Below are 24,870 nucleotides of genomic sequence, written 5' to 3'. Positions count from 1 at the left end.
TGCTCCACTGAAGGGACAACACGGGGAGCAGCACAATCTATACAAAGCGAGGAGAAGAGACTGTTCCTTTTTTCTCAGAACCAGCTGCAACTAAAAAGCCTGAGCTTGCTGAGGACCTGCTGAGTCGGCTGTGTGGCTCTTTTCTTCTGACTGCTGTCGAAATAACAGGTTAGGTGTGATTCCTTTAGGACCTGTTGATCCCAACAGAGGTGTTTCTGTTCCATTCTCATCCATACTGTTGTCACTCTTGGTTCTGTTGTGTTCAGGCTTTTCTGACACCTGGGTTTATTTTCGATAGGCAGCTGCAGAGTGAGGAGGTGCAGTGCCCTGCCCAGCCCTCAGCTGAGCACAGGATGTGTTTGCTGCTGTGCAGGATCGTGTGTAGCTCCATGTGTGATGCCTCCACCTTCTTGCTAACACGCTCAACTTGTAAAATATGGTTAATAGGTAGGTTTTATTTACTTCACATATCAGGGAAATTGTTTTATCTGGAAGGAAATGCTCCATCAGTTAGGAAGAAAGCTCTATTTCATTGCTGCAATCTTTGGAAATTGCAGCCTTGAAATACAACTTTTAAACATTAGTTGTCATGTTACAGTAACTTCACCCATTGAATTCGCTTCCATTTCCATCTTCCTGTTTAGAATAGTCTTGAAAAATGAAGGCTTAAAAAGCCTTCTTGGGATATTTTACTTTTATTTATTTATTTCCCTTCCCCTGTTTCTCAGGTCTCTTGGTGACTGTTACTGAAAAAGAAAAGCAGCATCATGAAATGACCAAGGGAGACATTTCAGGGAATGGTTTAATAGGAGCTTGTTTTTCATGCAATAGCTATAACAATATCCAGTCTCCTGCAGGAGAAAAGTGCCCAAGTCTTCACCCCCTGCAGGGCTGAGGTGACAGCAGTCACCACTGTCAGCAATGCCCCCAGCCCAGACCTCAAGCTGTCCCTGTCATAAATTCACATGCAAAAGTGCACACATGAAAGGAGCTGTTCCAGCTGTTCCAGCCCACTGTGAGTAGAGCATTTTATCCCCCCCGAAATCCGTGTCACACGTGGTGTGTCCCCACCATGACCCACACCATTGGGTGGAATATTTTCTATTCCTGCCTTTTAATGCTCTGATGGTTGGGCAGGGCCAGCCCTGTGCAGGTACAAATGGCAGTGGTGACAAGGGACAGGAGAGGGCACTCCTTTGCTTTCATCAGTGCCAGTCTTTTATTCCCTGCCCTGGGAGTCTCTCATGGACTGCCCTCATAGGGAGGGCGGGAAGAGGTGAGAGCAAAGGCTTTCATCAGCAGTTACTAAAGGAATCACACTTAGGCCAGTGATCCCACTTTTGGGAGCAGTTGGCATGACTGGAGAGAAGAAAGAAAGAAAAGTACACAGAAAAGAAACTAATCTATTACTCAAAAAGATTGCTTTTCCCTCTTCATTTTGAGTGTACCAGTGATGTTTTGCAGATGGGCCAAGATCTCATTTTTCTTCCTTATACCAAGGTCTCTGCCAGAAGCTGTGTAGCAATTGTTTGGACTAAATATCTTGACATGAGGATGCATTTATTATCCTTGCCATTGCTTTCCTCAAGAAATCCATTGGTTCATCCAAAGATTATCTAATCTACTTTCCAAAAAGGGAGGAGAGAGATCTTTATACATACAGACCACTGGTGTCTTCTCCCACACATTACTTTCAGATACACAGGACAAGTTGTTGGAGAAAAATCCTTTTAGAAAAGGAATTTATCAGAAACTTTAAAAGAAAGCAAACAACCACATAAGAAAGATAACCTCTGGCAGAGGCATTGGAAATCTTGAAGTCCAGAAGCCTGTGCTGTGTAAGAGTGACCAAGATGCCAAGACCTCCTGTTTTTGCTGATCTCCTGTACCAGTAGCAGCGAGGACACATGCAATGAGGAGTGATGTTTGGAAAGGAAGAACCACAGAGCTGCTGGGACATGGGCAGGTTGTACTGCAGGCAGCTCCACTCAGCCTGGAGTTCCTGCTAGTTCAGTCACATTCCTTAGGTTGCTTTTATAGGTTGTTATCAGCACATGTGGAATCCACACATTATCAAGGTGTTCCTAGAAGCTATAAGGTTACTGGAGGTGAGCAAAGGTTTATTGGTGTGGTGTTCAAGCAAAGCCACACATGTGATGATGTGGTTCTACAAAACCCATTGAAACCTCCTTATGGAAACTACCCTTGAATTAGGAGCATGCTCACCCCAAGACTGAACATGATGGGCCTGAAATGGCTCCACCTGACAAGTCACAGAATCCCAGAATGATTTGGGTTGGAAGAGATCTTAAGGATCACCTTGTTTGACCCCCCTGCCATGGACATGGACACCTTCCACTGTGACCAGGTTGCTCCAAGCCCCATCCAGCCTGGCCTTGGACACTTCCAGACCCTTCTGTTCCTCGTATTTCTGTACTCCTTTTGTCCCACCCTGCCCTCTCAGAAAAAGAAAGCTGCCTTGCACTTTGTGCAGGTGGAGAGTCTGCCCTGCCGGCAGCAGAGAGCCACAATGGATAAGCACACACGTGACACCTGGGACAGGTGAGATTTGTTTGAACAAGGAGTGAAGTACCATTAGCACTTGAGATTCAGGCTCTGACTCAGAATTTTATCTTCTCAAAGCTGCCACTTGCCCACTTTAAATGGCCTTGGGGCCTCAAGACTTGGCAGGAAATTCATTATTTCAATGCTGTTTGATCACTGTGCACTTTCTTGGGGCTTGAATCACTGGATACAGAGACTGGATTGGGGTTACAGAGCTTTATATCAAGGTGTTTTCCCATTTGTGTCCAATTCACTAGATCTGGGAATTTCTGCTACCACTGAATGGTGGCATTCTGCAGGTGGGAAGTGCCACCAGGGCTCCTTTTGATGTCATTACACCCCTGGGCCGTGCTGGGGCCTGTCACAGTGCAGTGGGAGCTCTCAGGTAGCAGAAAGGTGCAAGAACCCCACATTCTGGTGAGTTTGTAGCTGGTCACTTTGCGTCTCTCGGGCTGGAGTCCATCCTCTGGTTTGGTATCTGCTGTCAGCTATGGGGTAGGACCACCTCCCACAGCTGTGTCTGAGCTACCCTTTGTGTGCTCCGGTTATCAGATCATTGCTTTTAATTCAGTGTCTCCTTGGAGATTTGCCCTGGATTTTTGTTCCACACCTCTTGTTAGCCTCACCTTCACCACTCCACTATTTTATATGAGAAAGTTACTTCTTCTTTTGCAAACTTGCTTCTGATTAAAAGAACCCTTTTGGAAACATCTGTGTCCCTGGTACATTTGTTCTGTAGAAGGGAAAAAAAGGATTTTTCCAGACTCTTCTGTTGCTGAAGAAGTTTCTGGGTGCCTTGCCAACATGCTCACGAGTTAACGGCTCAGGATACTGAGAATGTAACGCAGACTGAGGTTCTTCACTGTTTGCTCTGGACTGTAAAATCTTACAACCCCTGCTGCTTCTCAGTGAAGCTGACACTCTCAAATCATTTCCACACAAAATTTATCAGTCTTAAATATTTTATTATTTTGCAGCAGTAAACTTCCTCAGATCCTTAGTACAGGAGAATCAAAACCCGCTCAGAAACAGAACATCATGGGGCCAACATTTTTTATGCCTTTGTCCCCTCTCCAGCAGTGTTGTAGCAGTTGTTAATCAGTTCCCACAAACGTGCAGATGTTGGGGAGGCAGGACGAGCTCCCAGCTGGGGAAAATCAGGGCAGCTCTGTTATTCCAGGTTGATTGGTTGTGCTTTTCACCCACTGAGGATCTGGCCTAGAGAAGTAAACTAAACACAGTCAGGTCAGCTACAGCCCTGGTGGGAGAAATGAGGGCAAGAAATCAATGTTTTCCAAGTGGGAGAAGGGAAGAAAAAAAATAGTAAAACTGTGAAGGAAAGAACTCTCATTCTCCTGCTCCTGAAAGGATATTATAAATAATGCAGTGTTGTATAAATACAGGCAGCCCTTTGCAGCTGGGAGTTTGTAATAACCCAGAGGTATCACTGTACCCATTTTGAAGATGAAAATCCTCCCACCACAGAATTTCATGAACAAGACTTTATCCTACAAAATTGCCATAAGGTGCAGAAGTGCATTTTTGAGGCCATTTGGCTCCAAAGTGTATCATCCTCCAGCTTCCAGCCCTTACTCCTCTTGGGATGTGTTTCCCCCACACGTTTTTGTGGCTGGGATTGGAGCACGGGTATAAACATGGGAGTGGATGGGAAATCTGCCACAGTATTCGTAGCCTAAACAATACCAGAGAAAACAGATTGGCTTCCCGCCCTGCCCTGAACAACACAAGCAGTGGCTTGACTGAATCAAGTAATCTGGGCTTTCATTACTGATCCTTTTCCTGCTATTTGTCTCTTTTGTTCCCTCTTTTTCCCTCTGCATTTTTGCTCCAGGGTTATTTATTTTTCTCTTCACTCCTTTTCTTTCCTGTTTTTCTTTTGTAAGCCTGCTTCTTGTTTTTATTATTTTTCCTCTCCTCCTCTTGCCTCACTAATTATTTTCATTTCGAACCTGCATTTCCCACAAAACCAAAAGGAACTTTACGTGAACACATGTTTTTTGTTGAGTTTTGGTTCACTTCCACGGTGCTCCAGGAGTTCTTTAGCTTTGCTGTCTTGTTTACTCAGAAATGCCGGGCACGTCCCTCCAAGCCAAGGCGGTGTGGCCGCTGCCTTCTCAGCCTGGTAGAAACCTTCATTAAGTAGGCAATTGGCACGTTCATCACCATTTGTTAACGAGTTAGGATAATCCTAAATCAGACGAGGCTGTCGTGTGAAGTCATTCTTCGAGGCTTTACAAGGCAAATTTGTCAGCAGCGCTGAAACCTGTGAAGTCTTGTGGAGTCAGAGGATCAGCATCTGCCTGTGGAGGAACAAGGAAGCTGCAAACCATGGCTGGTGACAAAAATGTGTTCAGAGGAAGAAGGGACCAACACCCAAGGTGTCACTCAAAGGTAATTCCTGCTTTGAGCAACTTCCAAGGGGTTCTGTGCACGTTTTATGCTGATGACACACACCCTAGAAAAGCAGATGTAAGGACTTGTTCTTTACCGTGAGCCTCCTTAATCTGAGTTTGTGCCCTTTCTGCACTTCACAGAAGGTGTAGATGAGGCTAAAAGGCAAGTTGGGGAAGAGAGGCTGCGTAATATAACCTGGGACCTAGTGCCAAGAGTGACAAAATGCATGACAAGCACAGGTGACCTCACCATAGCCCTGCCAAATTGGGAAGGATGAATATCCCACCCGTGGTAGGAGGAAATTGAGGCACACGCCAGCTTTGCCTATGGGACCAGGCCACAGTCTGTGTGGCTGCTGTCAGTGTGCCCAAGTGGCCTTGAATGCAATGTCCTCAGCACAGGGCAAAGAAAACACATCTTTCTTACAAAACAGCAGGATGAGTTATTTTTGGGTCTTTATAAATTGTCTGTTTTCCGACACTATCATTCTTACCCTACCAGGGGAACACAACTGACCTAATTAGAGTCTAATTCCAACAGTACAAGGCTCAACTTTTAAATACAAACTTTTTCAATCTTGAGTTATTTTTTATATATGTACAAGCACATCTGATTGGTGTGAACCCCAGAGGTGGGGGGCAAGGGAGGAGCAGGGCAAGGGGAGTCATCAAAGAAGCTGATGGTGGGAAAATTGGGATAAACAAGGGTCAATTTTCAGCTGTATTTATGAGACTGACTTAATCTGCTGGGAGACTGTATCCTCTGGGATTAAACCTCACATAACCTGATGGAAATTGGGAAATGTTTTATCCCCCACCATGGGGAGTACTGGCAGAGAAAGGATTCAGTATTTCAATCCTCTGTCCGGCAAAAAACATCCAGGGTGATCGATGAGGACACTTTCATTGATCCATGGCTGTCTCCACACCACAGAAGAAATTAAAAGGTGAGAGAAAGATGCTTGTTTTCAATGAAGCCTATTTCACAAAGCCAGCAAGGGTTAATCCAAACAGCCAAATGCTTGGCTTTAGCTGCAATAGAGAAATCCTGTGAGGTTGAGTGATAAGCCTCCAGCCATACCTGCTTGGATTCTCAAGGACTGTGCCTGAACATGTTGGGGATGGCTCACATCCAGCAGCTGCTGATAGGGAGTCCACAATGCCAAATGACTCAAAAGCCAAACAGCTTCATCCCTGCCCTGAGTGCATACCCAGCATGTGTCCAGAAAAAATGCCCAGAACCCAGGAACTGGGGACAGAAACAATGGGTTAAACTCTGCCCTTGGGCAGCGATGTGGCTCCGAGTGCTGGGTCTGGCTGAACAGAGATCCTGACTCCAAAATAGATTCCAGAACACTGGATTGTTTCTAATGTGTGTCCTTGTGAGATAGGGTGGGTTTGGAAGTAAGGGGATGGTGGTAGAAAGAGCTGCATGTCATGTGTTTGGAGATGATGGTTTCAGGGTCATGTCATGATTTTTGTCTTTTCTGGCTTGGCTTCTGGTTTGGAAGCGGCTCAGCAGAAATTGAGGTCATTTCAAGTGGTGCAATGACACTTTCTGAAAAGCACTGGCTGCTTCATGCAGTGAGACTGAGCTACCAGCTGGGAAGCTGAAAAGCCAGAGTTGTTCTCTGGTACAATGTGAGATAGGCAAAGGAGAAGTTGTCCTTGGAGGAGCTGGTGTCCAAGCATGAGCGGGGAGTGCACGCAGGCAGCACTTTCCAGAATTGGTTTTACACTTTAACACTGGCTGTGGCTTATAATTTTCCATTCTTGCTCAGAAATTATAGAGGAGTGAAAGGGAGATGGGTTTCAGCTGACAACGCTTCAGGAGCATTCAGCAGCTTTGCTGGATGAAAGGAACAACGTGGTCTTTTTGCTCTGCAGAGGTCTCAGAAATACCCAGGCATGAAGCCCTGTGTGGTTTTGGGCTTGGTGAGAGGGAAGGCAGAAGCTGGTGCCAGCCCTTGGTCCTCCCCTGGCTGCTGGAGCTCTTTGAAGATGTCACGCATCTGGTGCTTTCCCATTTAGTCTATTCAAGAGACGTTTGAGAGCAAGGTTTGTAAGGAAGAGCCAGGAATAAACAGCTCATGATGCCGTTTGCAGGATGAGAGGAAAATACGAAGGGAATTGTTAAAGATGGGACAGTCAGTGAATAAAAGCCTGGTTATTAATGGGGCTGACATTTTGCTATGGCTGTTAGACTGTGTGTGTCACAACATGACTCTTCCCATAGTATGTGGAGGAAAGGAAAACATTTGGGTCTGTACCACAGCAGCTAACGAGACATTATCTTGCAAATAAGACAATAAGCATTATCTTGTTTGCAAGATAATGTCTCATTCTCTCTAACAGAGAGCCTGAGATGCAGGGGAGTGTTTGTCTCCTGGGGATGGCCTTCCACCAGTGCAGACTTCTCTCCCCTTGGCCTCATTCAATCTCACCAAGTAGACAGTCATGAAATCACCTCTCCTTCAGGGACCCCCTAGTTAAAATTTTTGTTTTTCTCTCTCTTGGAGCTTTTATAAACTGAAGTTCTGCATGAGTTTTAACATCATCCTCTGTGCCCCATCAGTTCAGTCACTGCTCTCCAGTTGGTCTAAATTGCACTGTTCCATTTTTACTGGTGACTACGGCCAGTTATCACAGTTCATGTTTCCTTCTGTTTGTGTTAGCCATGGTGAACATCAGCTTTTGTATCCTCAGGTATCTCTGTTCCTTGGCCACCTGTTCCCTCCTGGCTCTGAGGAGTGCAGTGTGTTGGCACAGCAGAAGGGTGCTGAGCTCCAGGGTTACTGACACAAACACAGGAAGGGTACCCAGGGCATGAAAGCTCTCTGCCATTGCAAAGAGGAGTGGTAGATAATGTGAGTTAATATTGAACTGGGATTGTTTCCGGGCTGGGACAGCAAGAACAAACAGGTCAGGAACCACCACAGTGTGAGGGATCACGGGGAGGGCAGGGCCATGGCTTCAGTGCTGCCCAGGACCATCACAGGCCACCCTGCTGTGGGGGAAGAGGGTCACACTCAGTTATTCCTCCTCTCCCCAGGGCATGAAAATAATAGTCTTTTAATAGCACTGTGTGCATCCCCAGGGCTCCAGCAAGCCTTTTTAGAGCCCTTGGGATTTGTTATTAAGGGGAAAGCAGTGGCAGTGTGTTGGTGTCAGTAAGAAGGGCGATGTCAGAGAGGCTGAGGCCACGTGTGCTCATGACCCAGAGGAGGACATTCCTTTAGGACCACTCTGGGTCCTTCACAGGTCAGGTCTCTGACCCTGGAAACATCACAAGGGCTGTGAACCAGCTCTGCCTTCTCATATATAACCAGCACATCAGAGAGGTCACTGGCATTGATGTGGCTCCTACCAGTGGGGTTTAGCAGCTCTCTTGGAGAGGTATCTCCTATTAATGTTATTACCTGAAATGGGAGGGGTGGGGAGGAAGTGACATTTTTGTGAAAGAGGTGAATTAGAAGGTGATGTCAACTTTCAGACTGCTGCTATTTTTCACTTGTTTTAGCACATTTGTTGCACAAGTGCAGTGGGGACCACTCATCACTCCCTGTTTCTTATCACAAGATGTTTTTGCTGGATCACCAGCCTTGAACAGACGAGAGTTGTGTAGCCCAGACAATGGGCAATTTTCTTCCCTTCTCTTAGACAAGAGGCTGGGATGCCACAGCAGCCTCTCCCCCGCAGCTCTGTTGTGCAATTTGCTTGCCCACAGGGCTAAACCCCTTTAAATGTTACCAGAAGAATGATCTGGAGAGCCTTTCCCTCTGCTTTATTCCTCCTGGGTGCCATTTCAGTGATATTCACGTTAGAAAAATAGTCTCAGTAAGTACAGAGTATACCACCGCATTTGGTCTAAAGAGCTGTGTAAGGATAAAAGCACCACTTTAATACATGCAATTTGTATAAAATTATCTGACAGTGAGTGTTCAGAATGGCCCCACCTGCAGCTCTGAGTCATGGCAGCAATTTTGACTGGGAGGTGGACATTTTATCAACTATGATTTTCTCACATCTGGGCAGCTGGAGAGACACAGCACTTTAAGAGACCTGCAAAAAAAAAAAAAAAAACCAAGCAAAAAATCTAATTACTAATTTGTTTTCGACAAATTAGTAATTTCCTTGTATGCGAAGATGCTGCACAGTTTATTTACACATTTTAGGGGCTAGCTAACATTCTTTTTTTCTTCATAAGTCTTTCCTTGCTTCAGTTTCTGTGTGAGAGAGGAGAAAATACTGAACCACAAACCCACTTCCTACTGAGAAATCACAACAGCTGTTAAAAATTATTTGAAAATCAAAGGGCTTGTGTGAGGGAAGAAATGCAGCTAATCCCAACCTGGGAGTTACTGCTCCAGCACCTGGTTTCTCCTCCTGCCTTTCACTGCTGTTCTTTATGTCCTTCTGATATGGGACCTCTCAAGGAGAAGAACCAGCCTTTGGATGCAAGAGAAAGAATAACTCCCCGAGTACAGTTGCTTCAAGGTGTCTTAAAAGGGGCAGATCCCATAAAATGGAGAATAAAGTTCCTGTCACAGCACACTGCTACAGCTCAGCTCTTCAGAGCAGCCTGGAGAAGCAGGAATCAGGGATGTGCCTTCATAAAATGGTTAATTGATTACTGCCAGCCAGTGATTATGTGAATCATTGAGCACATCGTGGCTGTGCAATGCTGGAGATGTCTGAGACACTGACCTACCAAAAGTGGCAGTGCTGCTGCTCAGCTCTTCCACCTAGGTGTGGAGGTCACAACTGAACCTGCTGGCAGCTCAGCACACACTGCATGTGTTTTATGAGGCAAAAGAAATGTTTGGGCAGAAGCAAAATCCACTGCTGGCCTGCAGGCAGAGCCACGTGAGATGTGACTGGCAGGTAATTGCAGAAGCACTTGGGTTTCCTTAAGGCTGAGTGTGCCAAAGGCAGGGGGTAATGTCCGATGCAGGTGAGTGTGATGTAGGATCCTTGTGTGTCTACTGGCATCTTCAGAGAACACAGAGAAGGGGACGGTGCTGGACTGGGCAGAGGAAGAGATCTGTGGCCCTTCCCAGTGTGACAGGAACCAAGGACACCACGTCCTGACCCATCCCCACCCACCAAGCCCAGGGTGTTTGCATTCGCTGGAACTAAACCGGCCTGAGGCTCCACTGTGTCCCCCATACAGGTAATGCACTTCCCATTTCTCTGACAGAAAGCAGCCAGCCCAGTGTCTGTGCCTGAGGGGGAAACCGAACTGCCCAAAGCCAAATGTCATCATCTTGTGCAACCTGAGTGCAGAGAGAACGCCCGGGGCAGAGGGAATGTGGGAATCCATCCCCAGGCGATGAGGCTGGGCAGTGCTGGAGATGCGGGCACGGACTGTGGGACTGCCCGGCCCGCGGCACCTCCTGCCCACACGGCCCTGCCCGGGTGGCTCCCTGCGGCTGGCAGGTCACCGGCTCAGGCAGCAGCCCCACCGGCACAGGTGAGACTAAAAGTTATGCTGCCACAGGATTGATCCTTCAGAGGATCTGCGTTCCATCCTGGGCAGGTGTTTGATGCATGTCTGTCTCCTCCTGCCCGTTCCCTCTTGGACCCGAAACAGGAGATACAGGGCAAGGCACACGGAGGTGGGAGAGGAGGCACAAGGGAAGGCGCGTCTGCACAGACACCCCCGGAACTGGGACAGACGGGACACAGGAGCAGCTCCTTATCCCTTCAGAGGCAGCGCGAGGAGCTCGGGGCGCTGCCGCTTGTGCAAAGCGCCCTTTCAGCAATTTCCAGTCGCAGGGGAGCGGGGACCGACGCCTCGGTCCGGAGAACTCCGCTGCCAGGGGACGCGCCCGGGGCCCGGCCCTGAGGCACCGAACGGGCAGGGAGGCGCCGCCTCCCTCACGTGATGGCGGGCACAGGCCAGGGCCGGGGCGCGGCGGCGGCAGAAGCGGGCGGACAGCGGGCACCATGCAGCTCCTGCCAAGCCTCTCCCCCGTCACCTGGCTGCTCCTCGTCGCCCTCCTGTGCCTCGTGGCCCTGTAAGTAGAGGCCGGTCCCCTGGAGGACTGGGCAGAAGTGCCCGGTGCCAGTGCGGTTCGAGTGAATTAGTGCTGAAACCACCCGGGACCCCCGCGCTGCCCTCAGGGCACAGCGAGGGCTGCTCAGGGCGGCTGCAGGGCCCCGCTGCCAGCGGGAAGGAGCGAGCTGGGCTCGGTGGGGAGGGAAATTAAAGGAAATCCTTGACTTTTTAAAGCTTTCCTCAGGAAGGAACTTCCGGTTGTTTAAAGACAGCAGCGCCTGTGGCGTCCTTGGGCTGTGCCAGCTGGGAGCAGCGCAGGGCGATGCCGGAGCTGCTGCTAGCAGAGCCCTCCCGATTAAGTAGTTCTGTTGGCAAAACTTCGGCTTATATGGCTCAGGGGAGCTGTAATGAGCTATACAGGCAAAAACTTAATTTTGCTGTGGTAATTTATGTCCCTGCCGTGCCGCTGTACTGCAGCCACCTGAGCATCGCAGGAGGTCTTTGCAAAGACAAACACAAGGGCAGGCCTCAGCTTCAGAACTCAGTCTCTCCGAGATCTCTCCTGAGTCACCTGAGCCGCAGTTGTCTGAGCTGGGCGCCTAAATGAGGCCCGGAGGTGCCCAGGTACACTGGTTTGCTTAGGCTGGGCTGCAGGTCCTTTCAGCCCTTCCATCAAAACGAACGCCAAGTGATCCTGCATTTATTGCAGAGTGTCCTCAGCAGGCCTGCTGCTGTCCTCAATTTCAGCTTTCCCTGAGTGACAGAAAGCAGTTATTTCAGCAGTCCCCTATGCTTAGGAAGAAGTATCTTCTCTTTTCATTGCTTAAGTGCTTCTCACATGCTCTTTGTTGGCAGCTATGGGATATGGCCCTACCGGACCTTCAAGAAGCTGGGCATTCCTGGCCCACGGCCTCTGCCATTTGTAGGAACTTTCCTGGAGTACCAGCATGTGAGTACCAGCAGCTGCTGCTCTCTAGTGTCTTAGATCCTTCTTGTGGCTGGTGCTGTTTTCCCCATTCTTTGGGCATCTCTTTCCTTTGTCCTTGATTCAGTCAGATGAAAATTATGCTTTTTGGTAGGAAGCTCTTTGGACACATGGAGAACATAAAAGTTCAGGCTGACCTGAATGAGGTGTGCTGTATTTTAAAACTACTTTGTAATTTAAATTTTTTGTTTCTCCCTGTGTTTCTACCTGGTCTTGAGCAACTGAAGTTCTGTTGAAAACAAAAAAAAGGATTGGAGAGATTTCTAAGACTGCTGTTTTCTGGGAACTGCATGTTTCTTTGCCCTTTTTATCACCTACATGAAGAGGCTGAATTAGCCCCAGAAATGCTTCATGCAATCACTTATTTTTGGGCCAGCCTGAGACTAAGCCAGACAAATACATTTTTAAATAGAACTCAAACATTATCAAGCTACCAAACCTCATCAAATAGCAAGGCAGTAACTGACCACAGGTAACTGATTGCAAATGCAGAATAAGTGTATTGGCTTCAATAAAAGAGATGTTTTACTTGTATTTGCTGGGTTCACATCATTCATGTTGCTTCTTACTAATGGTTTAGTGAGCCTTATGTGTCTCTTAACTTTCATTGTTACATGTAGCATCAGCTAAAACCTGAATGGAAACAAAACAAAAATCTGTGTTCAGAAACTGCAGAGGAAGATCGTATGAGGACAAGAGCAGCAGCTCTAACTTGTTGAGCAGAAGGTGAAAGGACACTCTGGGATCCAGTTCTGCCTCCTAACTCTGCTGACTAAAACTTTGTACCCTGTCATACCTTGTCTTCATTACATTTTTAGATCAGGTTGGCTGGTAGAAGTTCAAAGTGCCTTTTTATTTTTTCAATCTCTGCTCTCTTTTTTCTCTATTGCAAATGTCCCCCAAGCATCTATGCGATGCTTAAGAGGACCATGCACCTCCCAGCCTCAACCTCTGCCACTTCCAATGGGCTGTGGGATGCACTGTGCTAACAGCTGTGGCCTGCTTTGATCACTTTTCACTGGCAAACTGTTCATTTCTCCTTTCTTCTTTTCCAGGGAGTCCACAATTTTGATCAGAAATGCTTTGAAAAGTACGGAAAAATCTGGGGGTGAGTTTCTACAGAACAAAACTACCAGTTTGGGGTGCTCCACAGCCCCAGAGTAGAATGGAAAAAGTTACACTGATGTTCTATTCCTCAGTACTGTAATTCCAGCAGTGACAGTGTGGGATAATCAAGGTTTAGCACTGGGAAAGTCTCCTCCCATCTCTCCAAGCCTTCCTCCTACTGGGATTTCAGTGTGGTGTGGGGCTGGGATGGTGATGGCCAGTTTATGGGGTCATTTTCTTGCATAAGCTTTGAAAATCACCTCCAGTGCTTGGTGTCAAACTGAGCCTCCTGCCTTTGAAGCTGCTCTTCTGTGTCTGGAGCAGAAAGCAAGCTGCAGGCTGCCACAGTGTTTTTCATCTTGCTCCCTGCTTCTCCCAGAGCTGGGGCACAAGCTACCTTTCAACCTGCCTCCCTGCTCTCTGCACAGTGCTTGTTTTATGCAGAGGCCTCTTATCATGCTTCCACTGAGAACCTCTCAAACCAAAACAAAATTGCTCTGCAAAAAAATCCTGGGAGGCTTCATGAAACCTGGTGCATTTTTTCGAAAGATTAAATGTTCGCAAGCTTCTTGAAGATGGCAGCTTCCCTCAGCTGTGGCCCAGGGCTCCCTGCCCTTTAGCCCACACCACGACTTTTAAGTTTTTCTGTCTCTGTTGATTGGAAAATGGAAGAGACAGATGAGGTTTTCACCTCTCAGTGCCTTGTAGACCAGGCAGGAAATCTCTTTCCTCCACAGGTAGATTGTTTGGTGTGTGTTTCTTGTCTCCAGCCATCAGTAGTGGAAACAGCTCAGACAGCCCAAGTGCAGGGGATCAGCATTGTGGCAAAAAGCTGCCTTTTATCTAAGCCCACACAGCTTTGACAACTCTTCAGTACCACAAACAATTGCTAGAAATGCTCATGCTGCCCATGTTTGTCACTGTTGTTCCTTTTCTCCTCTTTCACTACATCACAAACCAATTCCAGCCTCATCCTTCCAGCTGTTTTGTCAGAGGGCCCAAACCCTTTGTGCTGTGGCTCTGGCCATGGACAGAGCAGGCTGCTTTTGCTCCAGCTGACTATGAAGGATGGACTGATTGTGGGTTTCTATTGGCTTAGGTTTTATGATGGCAGGCAGCCTGTGCTGGCTGTTTTGGACCCTGTCCTCATCAAAAACATCCTGGTGAAAGAGTGCTACAGCATTTTTACTAATCGCCGGGTAGGTACCCAGTCCTGTGCTTTGCTGTTCAGTACAGAGCACATGCAGCAAGACAGAAGGGGTTTCTTCTTGGTTTCTGTTCTCCTCTGAGCCCTTCAGCAAGTGCTTGCTCTCTGATGTGCCTCAGTTTATTGATGGTACCAACATCAAAACTCTGCTAGGGAGGTGCAGAGGCCGCTCTGGCTGGGACATTGGGCCATCAGCCTGGATGTGCCCTAGGGGCTGATGTCATTTATGATTCTTAGACTTTTGTTTCCTTTTCTGCTATTTGCTGGTTGAGGTGGAGCTGACATGACTTCAGGGGCCGAATCAATGCTCCATGGAAGATTTTTCTTTGCATTTCTGTCACATGGAAGGGGGCTGTAAACCTTCACCTGTCTCCTGTTCCCCTGTGCAGAACTTTCGTCTGAACGGGATCCTGGAGTCAGCCCTCAATGTGGCTGAAGATGAGCAGTGGAAAAGGATTCGTACAGTGCTGTCTCCAACCTTCACCAGTGGGAAGCTGAAGGAGGTAAAGCACAGGCACTGGTACTTTGCATCCACAGCTGGAGGAGAACTGAGCTGTTTCTGAGTGCAGCCCTTCCCCTCAAATGGGGAAGTCACCCTGTTTGCCAGGACCACATCCATGAGCACCTGCATTGTTGGTACCATTCAGCCATGCAGTGTCTGGCTGCCATCCTGGGAAGGGAGTCAGGAGAAGGGGATGGGGGATGAAACAGCACACAGGGCATTGCAAGCTGAGGCTGTTGGTCCTATGGCCTGTATGTTCATCCTGCTAAACATCCCTCACACCAGGCATGTCCATTTTTCATGCACCCAGGAGCCATGTTCATCCCAGCTGGAGTGGATGCTAAGCTGGAGTGGGAGCTGTGTGTGGATTTTTGAAGGAGAGCCTTGCTCAGTCCTAGTCAGATGAGCTCTCTGGACAGGTTGTTAAAATGAGAAAAAGCAGTGACTGAGGCCTGGAAATGAGACCCTCCCCTTGCTTGCCCTTCCTCCCCAAGCCAGATGTGGCAAGTGGCAGATGGCAGTGTGGCCCAGCCTTGTTTGGTGGCAGAGAAAGAGTCAACATGCTTTCTGCTTTGGTTTGCATTTCAGATGTTCCATATCATTAATCACTATGGTGAAAAATTAGTGAAAAACATTGAGAAGAAAGTGGCTAATGACGAGTTTGTGGCTGCAAAGGAGTGAGTAACTGTGTGGGGCTGACAGGAAAGGGTTTGTATTCAGTGTGGGGAAGGGACTGCTCTGAAGAGCTTTTTCCACACTGCAGCATGGATCCCTTGTCAGCTCTGGAAGCAAACTCCACAGCAGTCATGGGCATGGCATGTTCCTCAGCACTGGGCTTGCTGTGCTCTGCTCAAATGGGAGAGCTGTGCCCTTTCCCCATTTCATTTTACTGGGGATGCATTTTGAGACAAGAAGCATTTCCCAGAGTTTTTCTAGAAGCTGCACAAGATACAGTATTTTTGGATGTCATTTTTGCAATCTCTTTTACAGATGAAAATCAGAATATAGTTGTTGTTACCTGAGACTGCAGTGCTTTCCAACTACAGCTTAGGTTTTTGAAGCTTAGAAAAGTTCAGGGAAGTAATGCAATGGGAAAACTTCGAAAATAAAATGATGGTTACTGCCAGGTCAGGACAGATCTGTGTTAGGACTGTGAATTAAGAGAGATTCCTTCTCACAAGGATTGTTCCTAGATGGGCTCTTATTTAATGCTGTGGTTGGGTTCATCTCATTCACTCTCTCTTCTTCTCTGTTCAGCATTTTTGGAGCTTACAGCATGGATGTGGTGACCAGCACTTCTTTCAGTGTCAATGTTGACTCCATGAACAACCCCAATGACCCCTTTGTCACCAACATTAAGAAATTTCTCCAATTCAGTTTCATAAGTCCTCTGTTCTTACTTTTAGGTATGACAAACCTCATCTTATATAGCCCTGAATCAATGTCAAAGGTGCTGCATTTTCTGCAAGCTTCCTTTGTAGCTTTGAGTCCTTTTTGCCATATGGGAGATGCTCAACACTCTGCAGGATTAGATTTACAGCCTCAGATCTGCAGAAATATTTCCCCAGGGAAACCACAGCCAGGATTTTAACAGCCCATGTGGATCTTGGCAGCATCCTCCTATGAGGAGAGACCCTGTTTGCAGAGATGGTGGAGAGAGAGCTGCTCTATCAGAGAGCTGCACTTTAGTGTGGTATTGTGGTCATAAAGTAATATATGGAGGAGGTTCTCAAGTGCTGTTGCATCCCAACCATGGTTAGGTAAAAAGAGATGGAGACAACAAAAAGGGTCAAGGTCCAGATGTGCTGCTTCTTTTCTATGCTTTGGGCCAGTTTGGATTTTCTCAGGGCCCCTTTGAGCTCAAGTGTGTTGGTCTCTTCTTTCCTTTTAGTGTTGTTCCCCTTTGTTACCCCTGTGCTGGAAAAGATGAAGGTGACTCTGTTACCCTCAGATGTCATGGACTTCTTCAAGAATGTCTTCACAAAAATGAAGAAGGAACGGGAGAAGGGCAGCAGCACGGTGAGTCCAGCCAAGGTGCCTGCTTCTCTTCAGGAAAAGTCCTGAGTGCAGGAGGAATCTGGTGACACCTTCAGAAGCTGTGGAGCACCTGCTCTCCAAGCTCACAAACCCAAGAAAGGCCAGAACCACACCCTACCTGGGGATCCAAGTGAAGAAAGTATTTGCGTTCCTGGAGGGTCTGTAGTCCAGACCTCATCATGTACTGAAGCCATGAGCTGTGAGTGGAGCAGGTGTCTCAGCAAGGACTTGTGCTGGGCAAGGTTTGCCTCCTCCCCACCCACATCTTCTCTGCCTCTGTTTCTCCCCAGGACCGGGTGGATTTCCTGCAGCTCATGATTGAATCACAGAACTCACACGATGGCTCCAAGTCTGCTGAGACCAGCTTGGACAAAAGTATGTCTTGAGATGTGTCCTCCTCTCAGCAGAGAGCAGTAGTTCCTTATCCACTTAAAAATGAAGCAGGGAGAGGATTTTAGTCATTAATCCCATGAAAGACTCAGGGTCTTAGTAGTGGGGCCATAACGATGTTTATCACAGGTCAGCCATATTTTTATTGTATGTCATTTGCTGGGATAACTTCTGAGGTGTGTTTGTGCAACAAAGAACAAAAAGAGTGAATATCTCCTTACCCTCATTTCTTACTTTGTTGTCACTGAAGGCCAGCAATGTTGGCTGTATATCAAAAAGCACACAAAGCACATATGGTGTGTGTTCCTTGCTCACCTCTGAGCTCACCTCTGGTCCCTATCCTAGGTAAGATGTAAGAAGATAAAGGCTCAGCCAAGACATATTCCTGGTCTGTCAACTAGAGGCAGGATGCTTTTAAACTTTTGAAGTGCCAGGAGAGGGTATTAGTAGGACACACTGCACTGCATCCTGACCCCTTTGTGGTACCAGAGGGTAAGCTGGATGCTTCCTTTACCAACCATTATGTAGCTAGGAGTAGCATTACCTAGATGACTGGGATCCTGAATTCCCAAGGGCTAATTACTGTAATTTTCAGCTTCTTGTATGTGCTTCTGTGCCTTTTTTCAGCATTAAGTGATGAGGAGATTCTGGCCCAGGCTCTTATCTTTGTCTTTGCTGGTTATGAGACCACCAGCTCCACCCTCAGCTACATAGCCTACAACCTGGCCATCCACCCTGACGTGCAGCAGCGCCTCCAGGACGAGGTCGATGCACACCTACCCAACAAGGTAAAGAGGGTGGGCTTGTTCCCACCTGCCTTGCAAACCCAGGCTGGAAATAGAGTGGCAGAGGTGCTGGCACTGAGATTCCCCTTCCCTGGAAGCCCTGGGGGTTTAGGGGTGTAGTTGCTGTGCTGTGTTCTCAGTGCTCCCGTTCCTCTCGCAGGCCGCTCCCACATACACGGCCATCACCCAGATGGAGTACCTGGACATGGTGGTGAACGAATCCATCCGGCTCTACCCCGCCGGGGGCCGCATCCAGAGGGTCTGCAAGCAGACAGTGGAGCTCAATGGAGTGACTATTCCAGAGGGAATGGTGGTCATGATCCCAGCCTTCGTGCTGCACCGGGACCCGCAGTACTGGCCAGAGCCAGACGAGTTCAGGCCTGAGAGGTGAGGGCCACAGGGGGGAATAGCTGCATGTTCAACCTCAGCCCTGGGAGTGGGAATGGCAGCAAAAGTGGGCAATGCATGATTATAACATTTAAATTAGGCATTTATCATTGTCTGACATCTAGTCCCAGCATTACCGTGAGGGGAGTTTTATGATCTACATCCATAAACTGTGCATGGAATTTAATTAACTGCATTGAAGGGAGCAACAGTGAGAGCAGCTCCCAGCAGCTGTAACACTGAGGGGTTTATGGCCAGATATTAAAGCAAGAGCCATTGGGTGACTGGCACAATGCCCTGCAAATCAGCAGTGGAAGGGCAAAGATGGGTAGAAAATAAAACTTAATTTTTAACTCAAGTTCTGAAGCAATCTTTGCTTAGGAGCTCTGTCAGACCCTGCAAAATGATGCAATAGCCCAAGGCAGACCTGGGATACCATGAACCTGGTAATCTTCAGGTGGCCACCAAGACATTGATGCTTGGTCCAGAGAGAGCAGGACCAGACCTCTGCCCTTGCACCAAGAGCTGAAATACCCTTGGAAACTAATCCTGGTGTGGGGATGTGGTGACCTTTGAGACAAAACATGGCAGTGGTATCAGGCAGAAGCACCTGTGAAGCCTGTGGTCACCTTGTGTTGGATTCAGAAGGGAACACCCAAGTGTTCTGGCAATGGGCCAGGCTACACCAGTTGCTCCAGCAGCCACATTCTTATTCCAGTTGTCAAACTTGGCAAGGGTGGCTGGACAGGAGCTCTTCAGGGCTCACTTGCCTTGCTGGGAGTTCATCAGAGGGATGTGCTGGTGTCTCAGTACTGAGATACTTCACTTCTGACTTAGCATAGCTGAGGTTTGTACCTCATGCACTGGGAATGAAAAGCTTTCTGACATGAAAACCAACTGATCACGAAGAAGTATTACTGAAAATGCTCAGTGGCAAATTTCTCTGTGAAGCTGATTGTTCTTCCCTGTTTTTCATGATGAGGGAAGGAATTGGACTGGCATGTCTCAAAAGCAGCCCTGCCTTTAGTCACGCAGGGGGAGAACTCCATCTTTGTGTTTGCTCAGTCCTTTGATCTGCAGGGAAGCTGTGGAGCTGTAGACCTGTGTGGTTTAGGGTTTGAAATCTGGGTTCAGTTTTGGAGCTGAGAGGGAGTTCTGAGAAAAGAGCAGTTATGAAATCCATTAGCGTATTTCAGGTATTCCCAGGACACCCAGTGCACCTGGATTTGCACAACCAAGTCTGAGCACTGGGATGAAAGCAGAGGCATAACATATCTATTGAGACAGAAATAAGGGACTTAGCTTCTAATATGCACAGAAACACAAAAAGCTTTTCCCTTCCCAGACCCCTCATTACTTCAGATTTGGAAGCTAACACATCCTGCAACAGAGTGGCTCTTGCTAACTTGTTCTCTTTTTTTTGTTATAATCAGGTTCAGTAAAGAAAACAAAGAGAGCATTGACCCCTACACCTTTCTGCCATTTGGGGCTGGCCCCAGGAACTGCATAGGGATGAGGTTTGCTCATCTTGTTGTGAAAGTGGCTGTGGTTGTCCTGTTGCAGAGCTTCTCATTCAGACCCTGCAAAGACACACCGGTGAGGATGTGGGGTGATGTCTCATTATCTGCCCCTTACTCCCTCTGAGATGGTCCTACTGTTACATGAGAATATCTATTTAAATCTTCTCAGTTAATTGTAAGGGGTTCACCACAAGTTACTTATGCTTTTTTAAAAAAGCCTGTACAGAAGCATATTTAATGTTTGTGGCATGTTTTAGGCTGAAATCCCTGAAGTCCTGTGCCTGTCTTTGGGTGCACCTAAATTGTGGGGTGCTCTCTCCCCCACAGTGCACTGTTGGTCTGTTTGACCCAGCTTAGGAAGACCCTGCTCCAGAGAGTAGGAAGAGAATATCCCATAGCCCGTGCCAAAGCTGTGTTTTGCAACACAAACATGGCTATTCTCTGTGGGACATGCCAAGACACCAAAATTCATCTGTTATGACCCAGGGAAGTCCCTAAAGGGTAGCAATCACAAAATGAGTTTCAAGGAAGCACAATATGGGTTAAGTTTGAATTGGTGACCCCTCTCCCTCTTTGGGGCTATGCAGGATCCCACCAGGCTTTGGTTTTGCCCAGGATCCCAGTGAATGCTGCATTCAGTACTGGTGGGATGGGCCTTGCAGGGTGGGAGTGTTTGACATGAAATAAATGCAGGAGCTGTTGGAAATGATGTGTCAGTCCAGCCCTGCTGAGAGCACAGCAGCTCCTGTGCCTCAGGCAGGCAGCACCACGGTGTTTCCAGCCTGACCCAGCTCCCTGCACTCTCTGCTGCAAAAGGCTGGGCCATTATTACATTCTGTTGGTGAGGAGAGCTTGGGAAATCAGAGCAGAGGGGGCAACAAGTCACTCAAAGGACGTTTGTTGTAAGAAACAGAAAAGTCCTTATTAAATTATTACTTGGCACGGGTGCTCAGCTGGAATCTCTGCAGATTCAGATTGCAGCTCAAATGGTAACCTGGAGGTGAAAGACTGTAATAGTCCATTAACAATGCAGTGACCTATCCACCCTCCCCCAAGTCTAATGACATTTTTCTAGTCCTCTGCAATCCATAAAATTGATTCTTTTTATAACTGCCTTTAATTAAAAGGAGGCAAGTTAAATATGTATTGTATTATTGGTGCCCATAGGTTTATGGGGCTCTTTCAGCCTTTTTTTCTACAGAAGGTGTCATGTACATCCGAGTGGGAGGGAAGATTTCATGCTGGAACATCCCTTTGGAGCATGTGTATGGAAGCTGCAGCCTCCTGTCACTGCTCCACTGATGGCACACTGGGCTCCAAGCCATATTGCTTAAACTTCCTGAAACAAAGCTTACTGGGATATGGGGGTGAATGTGGCCTGTTGGGCTGGGGCTGTGTCACCCTTGTCCTGGTGGGGAGAGAGGGAGCTGGGATATGAGCAGCATCCATTGGTGGAGGAGACTTAAAACACCCTCCCTCCCTTGCAAGATGATTCCTCCAACACCAGCTTTAAATGTTTTTCATGATGAGATTCCCAGCCTACCCATGGAAACCTTTCATGTTGAGGATGCTTGTGGTCTGAGCAGCAGTTGTAGTTTTGCTCTTCCTGGAGAACTTATTGCTCCTCCAGCTCCATTATGATCTAGCTGCCCTTAGCACTGCCACCCTTGTGCATTAAACAAAATGGCACTGCATGCCCCCATTTATCAGCACCCTGGCTGGGGTCTCGCTGCTCTTCCCTCCATGTGCAGCCTGTTGATCAGTGCACTGAGCTCTTTGTACCATATGAAAGCCAGAGCTCACCAACCAGTCTGGCCAAGAGCTGAGGGCTGTTAAACACCTGCTGGTGGCTGCTTTGCATGAGCAATAGTGATGGTCCTGCTGTAAGTACACCTGTGAGCTGGGAAATGCATTGAAAACAAGTGGTAGCTGGGATGTGTGTGAGCTGTAGGGCTCCTGTTGTCCTGTCTGTCCTTTCTCCCAGCTGATGTGGCTGTTTTGTTGTTTTTCCCTCCTGCTCAAGATCCCACTGGTGCTGGACTCAAAAGGTTTCATGCAGCCAAAGAAGCCCATTGTCCTGAAGATGGTCCCCAGAGCCCAGGCTGACCTGAAGAAGTGAAAGAAGCAGGAAGAGAGCAAGAGACTCTTATTTAATGGTGCCTCTTCCAGCTCTTGAGAGGATTCAAGGTTAATGTGTGCACTGCAGGAGTGTCAGGGGGGCAGCCCCTCCCCATTTCATGGGGGTTTGGCCCAGCACAATTTCATGAGTATTATTCTAATGAACATGAGCCCCAGGTCCTGCTGTCCCCAGTCACAATAGGCATTTTGCAAGACCATTTGCACTCCAGTTATTTGGGCATTTTTTTCTCTCTCTCTGAAGAGGCACTTTTCTAAGCAATTTGATTCCAGACACTGTCAGTCTCTTCTGGCAGTGTAATTTAAATCAAGATGGGGAGAGCAAATTGCACATAGTTAAGTAATGCTGCCATTGCTCCTGTTCCCTCTGCCTGCTGGGTGATTCTGTGTCTCCTGGTTTTATTCTCCTGGGAATGCAGAGTTGTCCAGGGCGTTTCCTCAGCTCTGTGCTATGACCCTGACAAGTGTTAAAATGGTCACGTCCTTGCAGGACTGAATGCCTGCAGCAGATTTTCTGATGCTGATTTATTTCGATTTTGGTATGATTTTAGATGGCTTTTGTGTGATTCCAAGTGCAGATGGGTTAACTGGAGGAGCCCAGAGAGAAGCAGTTACCCCTAAGAGATTTGCAGAGTGCAAGAGAAGTGTCCCACATATGTTTCTTGATTGTTTGCTTATTTTATCGTGGGCATGCAGCCACCTGCCATGGGAGGGATTGTCAACACAGCCACCATCCATATTGTTATCATGACTCCTTTTAGTCTGATTTATATTGGGCTACTGTAAGACCAACTTAACTAAATTAATAATTATGCAAGATGCAGCACTGAGAGCCTTCAGATGTCCTGGGCAATCCTGTCTGCAAGAAAGGTGCCTTTGCCTATTCAAAATCTTGCCAAACTTTGTAATTTTATTCTTTCAAAAACTGCTGCAGGAATGCTAACTGCAATAAAAAGTTCACTTACTCTTCTGTGTCCAGCTGATGCCAGTCTCTGCTGCTGTGATTCTCCATACACAAGTGACTCCATCTGTGGATCTCATAAACCTTTGGCCAGGTGATGAAAACTCTTTTTATCCTGGATGAATCCCTGTGGGTACCATAAATCCTAGGAGCTGCTCCTGGAGGTGCAGAGCTGAAGATACAACAGCCCAAAAGGAACAGCTGAGCAGTCATTGAGGGTGTGAAGTGATTCCTATTGCAAAAGGAATTTTATTCACTACGTAGCAGTTTTTATATTTCTTTTATATTCTTTTTATAGAGGTAGATAGATTATACATATGTTGTTATATATTCTTTTCATACTTACTTTCTATATTTTTAGGAATTGAGCAGAAAACCTCAGAAGGGATATAATAACCTTTCTGCAGCAAATTAAATTCCCCAGTGAAAGACACCCTTGACTGGAAGTGTAGGGGAGGAGTGAGGCTGCGTCTCTAGAGAGTCACCAATGAGCTGGGTGAGAGGGTTAGAAAATTCTCAGCAGCTCAGCAGCCATGGCTTGCCCTTCTGCCCTCCTCACCTGCAGCACTGCAGCTCCCTTCTGCCACCAGTGTCCAAAGGTGACAATCCATCTTTGTTTTCAGCTGTTGCTGTCCTCTTCCAAAGTCAAGGCAGGGTGTTTGTCACAGCACAGGGACTAAATGTACAGGCAGTCAAACCCCTGGAGAACAAACAGCTGAAAAGTGCCTGCACCATCACAGTGGTTCATAACAAGGGGCATGGAAAATCCTCTGCCTTGAGAAGTGACCAAGAAGATAAGGGTGACAAAGTGACCTGCAGTGTCACAGGGATGAATTAATGGTCTTGCTGGGGCAAAGGCCAGAGCTTGCCTGGTGGCAGTGAGGAAAGGGTTTTGCCTCCTCACCCCATGCCCATGGTGGAGTTAATCACTCACAGAGAAATGTCAACACTATGGGAAAACATCCTTCAGGATAATCTCTCTCACAAAGCTGCTTAACATTTTGGAAATATATAGTTCATTTGGAGGTGTCAAAGGGTTTCTGCCCCTCTCATGTCTTCAAAGGCATCTTCATCTGCTGCACCCTGTGCCAAGGGAGTGGGGGAGCAGAGCTGGGCTGGGAATGCTGCTGCACCTGCAGAGAGATGGACACGGCACTGCCTCATCTCCCAGTGCCTCATGGGGTTCTGCCAAAGGACAAAACTGGAGTTCTGCCACGTCTCATCTTTGTTTTACTGAATTTTGTGCTTAAGAGCAGGAAGCACACATCTGTATGGGTTCCCAAGTGTCCTAGAGGGAGGTTTGCCAACAGATTTGGCTTTCTGGAGTGGTTTGGGTGAGATCTGGCAGTGGGGAAATGCTTGGATGCTGAATTCTCCAGCAGGTTCAGTACCTGGGACTGCTGTTTCTTGGGTTTATTCCAGACTGAGCAGCTGTCTGGGAGATGTTTGGTGTCAACCCTTTCTGGTCTGATTTCCAGAGGTAACCACTCCCCCATATCCAGGGGAAATGGAGCTGTGCTCTTCCACAGTCCTTTGCCTCAGTTTACTTGCACCTATAATTTTTTAAAGATTATTTACACTTAGGCAATAGTGAAATTTGATGTGTGTCCACCTTATGCTATGCTTTGATTCAGATTCCAGTGAAGTCCCAGAGTGAGCAAAAGGGTTTGCTTTTGGAGGGGACTAAAACTATGTGGGAGCTCCCCTAATATACTCCAGCTGCTGACAGCTTGGAGCAAGTCCTTCACTCCCCCTAAAAACCATCCAGGATGACTGTAGGGCCCTCAGTGTGAACTCCTCTGCCCTGCATATCCCCTCCTGCAGCACAGCACTGCTTCCCAGAGCAAACTGAACTCAGCTCAGCACAGCTCCT

The 24,870-nt window shown here is 47.5% G+C and overlaps 1 protein-coding gene across 1 annotated transcript; it reads left to right on the top strand.

Annotated features, from left to right (window-relative positions):
- The first annotated feature begins 10,473 nt into the window (after nt 1-10,473).
- LOC102061839 (cytochrome P450 3A12) lies at nt 10,474-23,001 on the top strand. Its single transcript, XM_074552822.1, has 13 exons — nt 10,474-10,999; nt 11,836-11,929; nt 13,021-13,073; nt 14,172-14,271; nt 14,669-14,782; nt 15,370-15,458; nt 16,039-16,187; nt 16,673-16,800; nt 17,109-17,193; nt 17,836-17,996; nt 18,154-18,380; nt 19,814-19,976; nt 21,924-23,001. Exons 1-13 carry the CDS (start codon nt 10,530-10,532, stop codon nt 22,017-22,019), a joined length of 1,929 nt encoding a protein of 642 aa, XP_074408923.1. The 5' UTR covers nt 10,474-10,529; the 3' UTR covers nt 22,020-23,001.
- Nucleotides 23,002-24,870: the final 1,869 nt, after the last annotated feature.

Source organism: Zonotrichia albicollis, chromosome 16 (assembly GCF_047830755.1).
Source record: "Zonotrichia albicollis isolate bZonAlb1 chromosome 16, bZonAlb1.hap1, whole genome shotgun sequence".
Taxonomy (NCBI): domain Eukaryota; kingdom Metazoa; phylum Chordata; class Aves; order Passeriformes; family Passerellidae; genus Zonotrichia; species Zonotrichia albicollis.
The sequence above is the reverse complement of the archived record's forward strand: the minus strand, read 5'-3'. Positions and strand labels throughout refer to the sequence as shown.

What these genes read in the sequence shown, in the direction of transcription:
- LOC102061839 (XM_074552822.1), top strand. Translation starts at nt 10,530, where the DNA reads ATGTCTGTCTCCTCCTGCCCGTTCCCTCTTGGACCCGAAACAGGAGAT. An exon ending in GCATTTTTACTAATCGCCGG is followed by an intron (nt 14,272 to 14,668) that starts GTAGGTACCCAG and finishes TCCCCTGTGCAG; the next exon opens with AACTTTCGTCTGAACGGGAT. An exon ending in GGGAGAAGGGCAGCAGCACG is followed by an intron (nt 16,801 to 17,108) that starts GTGAGTCCAGCC and finishes GTTTCTCCCCAG; the next exon opens with GACCGGGTGGATTTCCTGCA.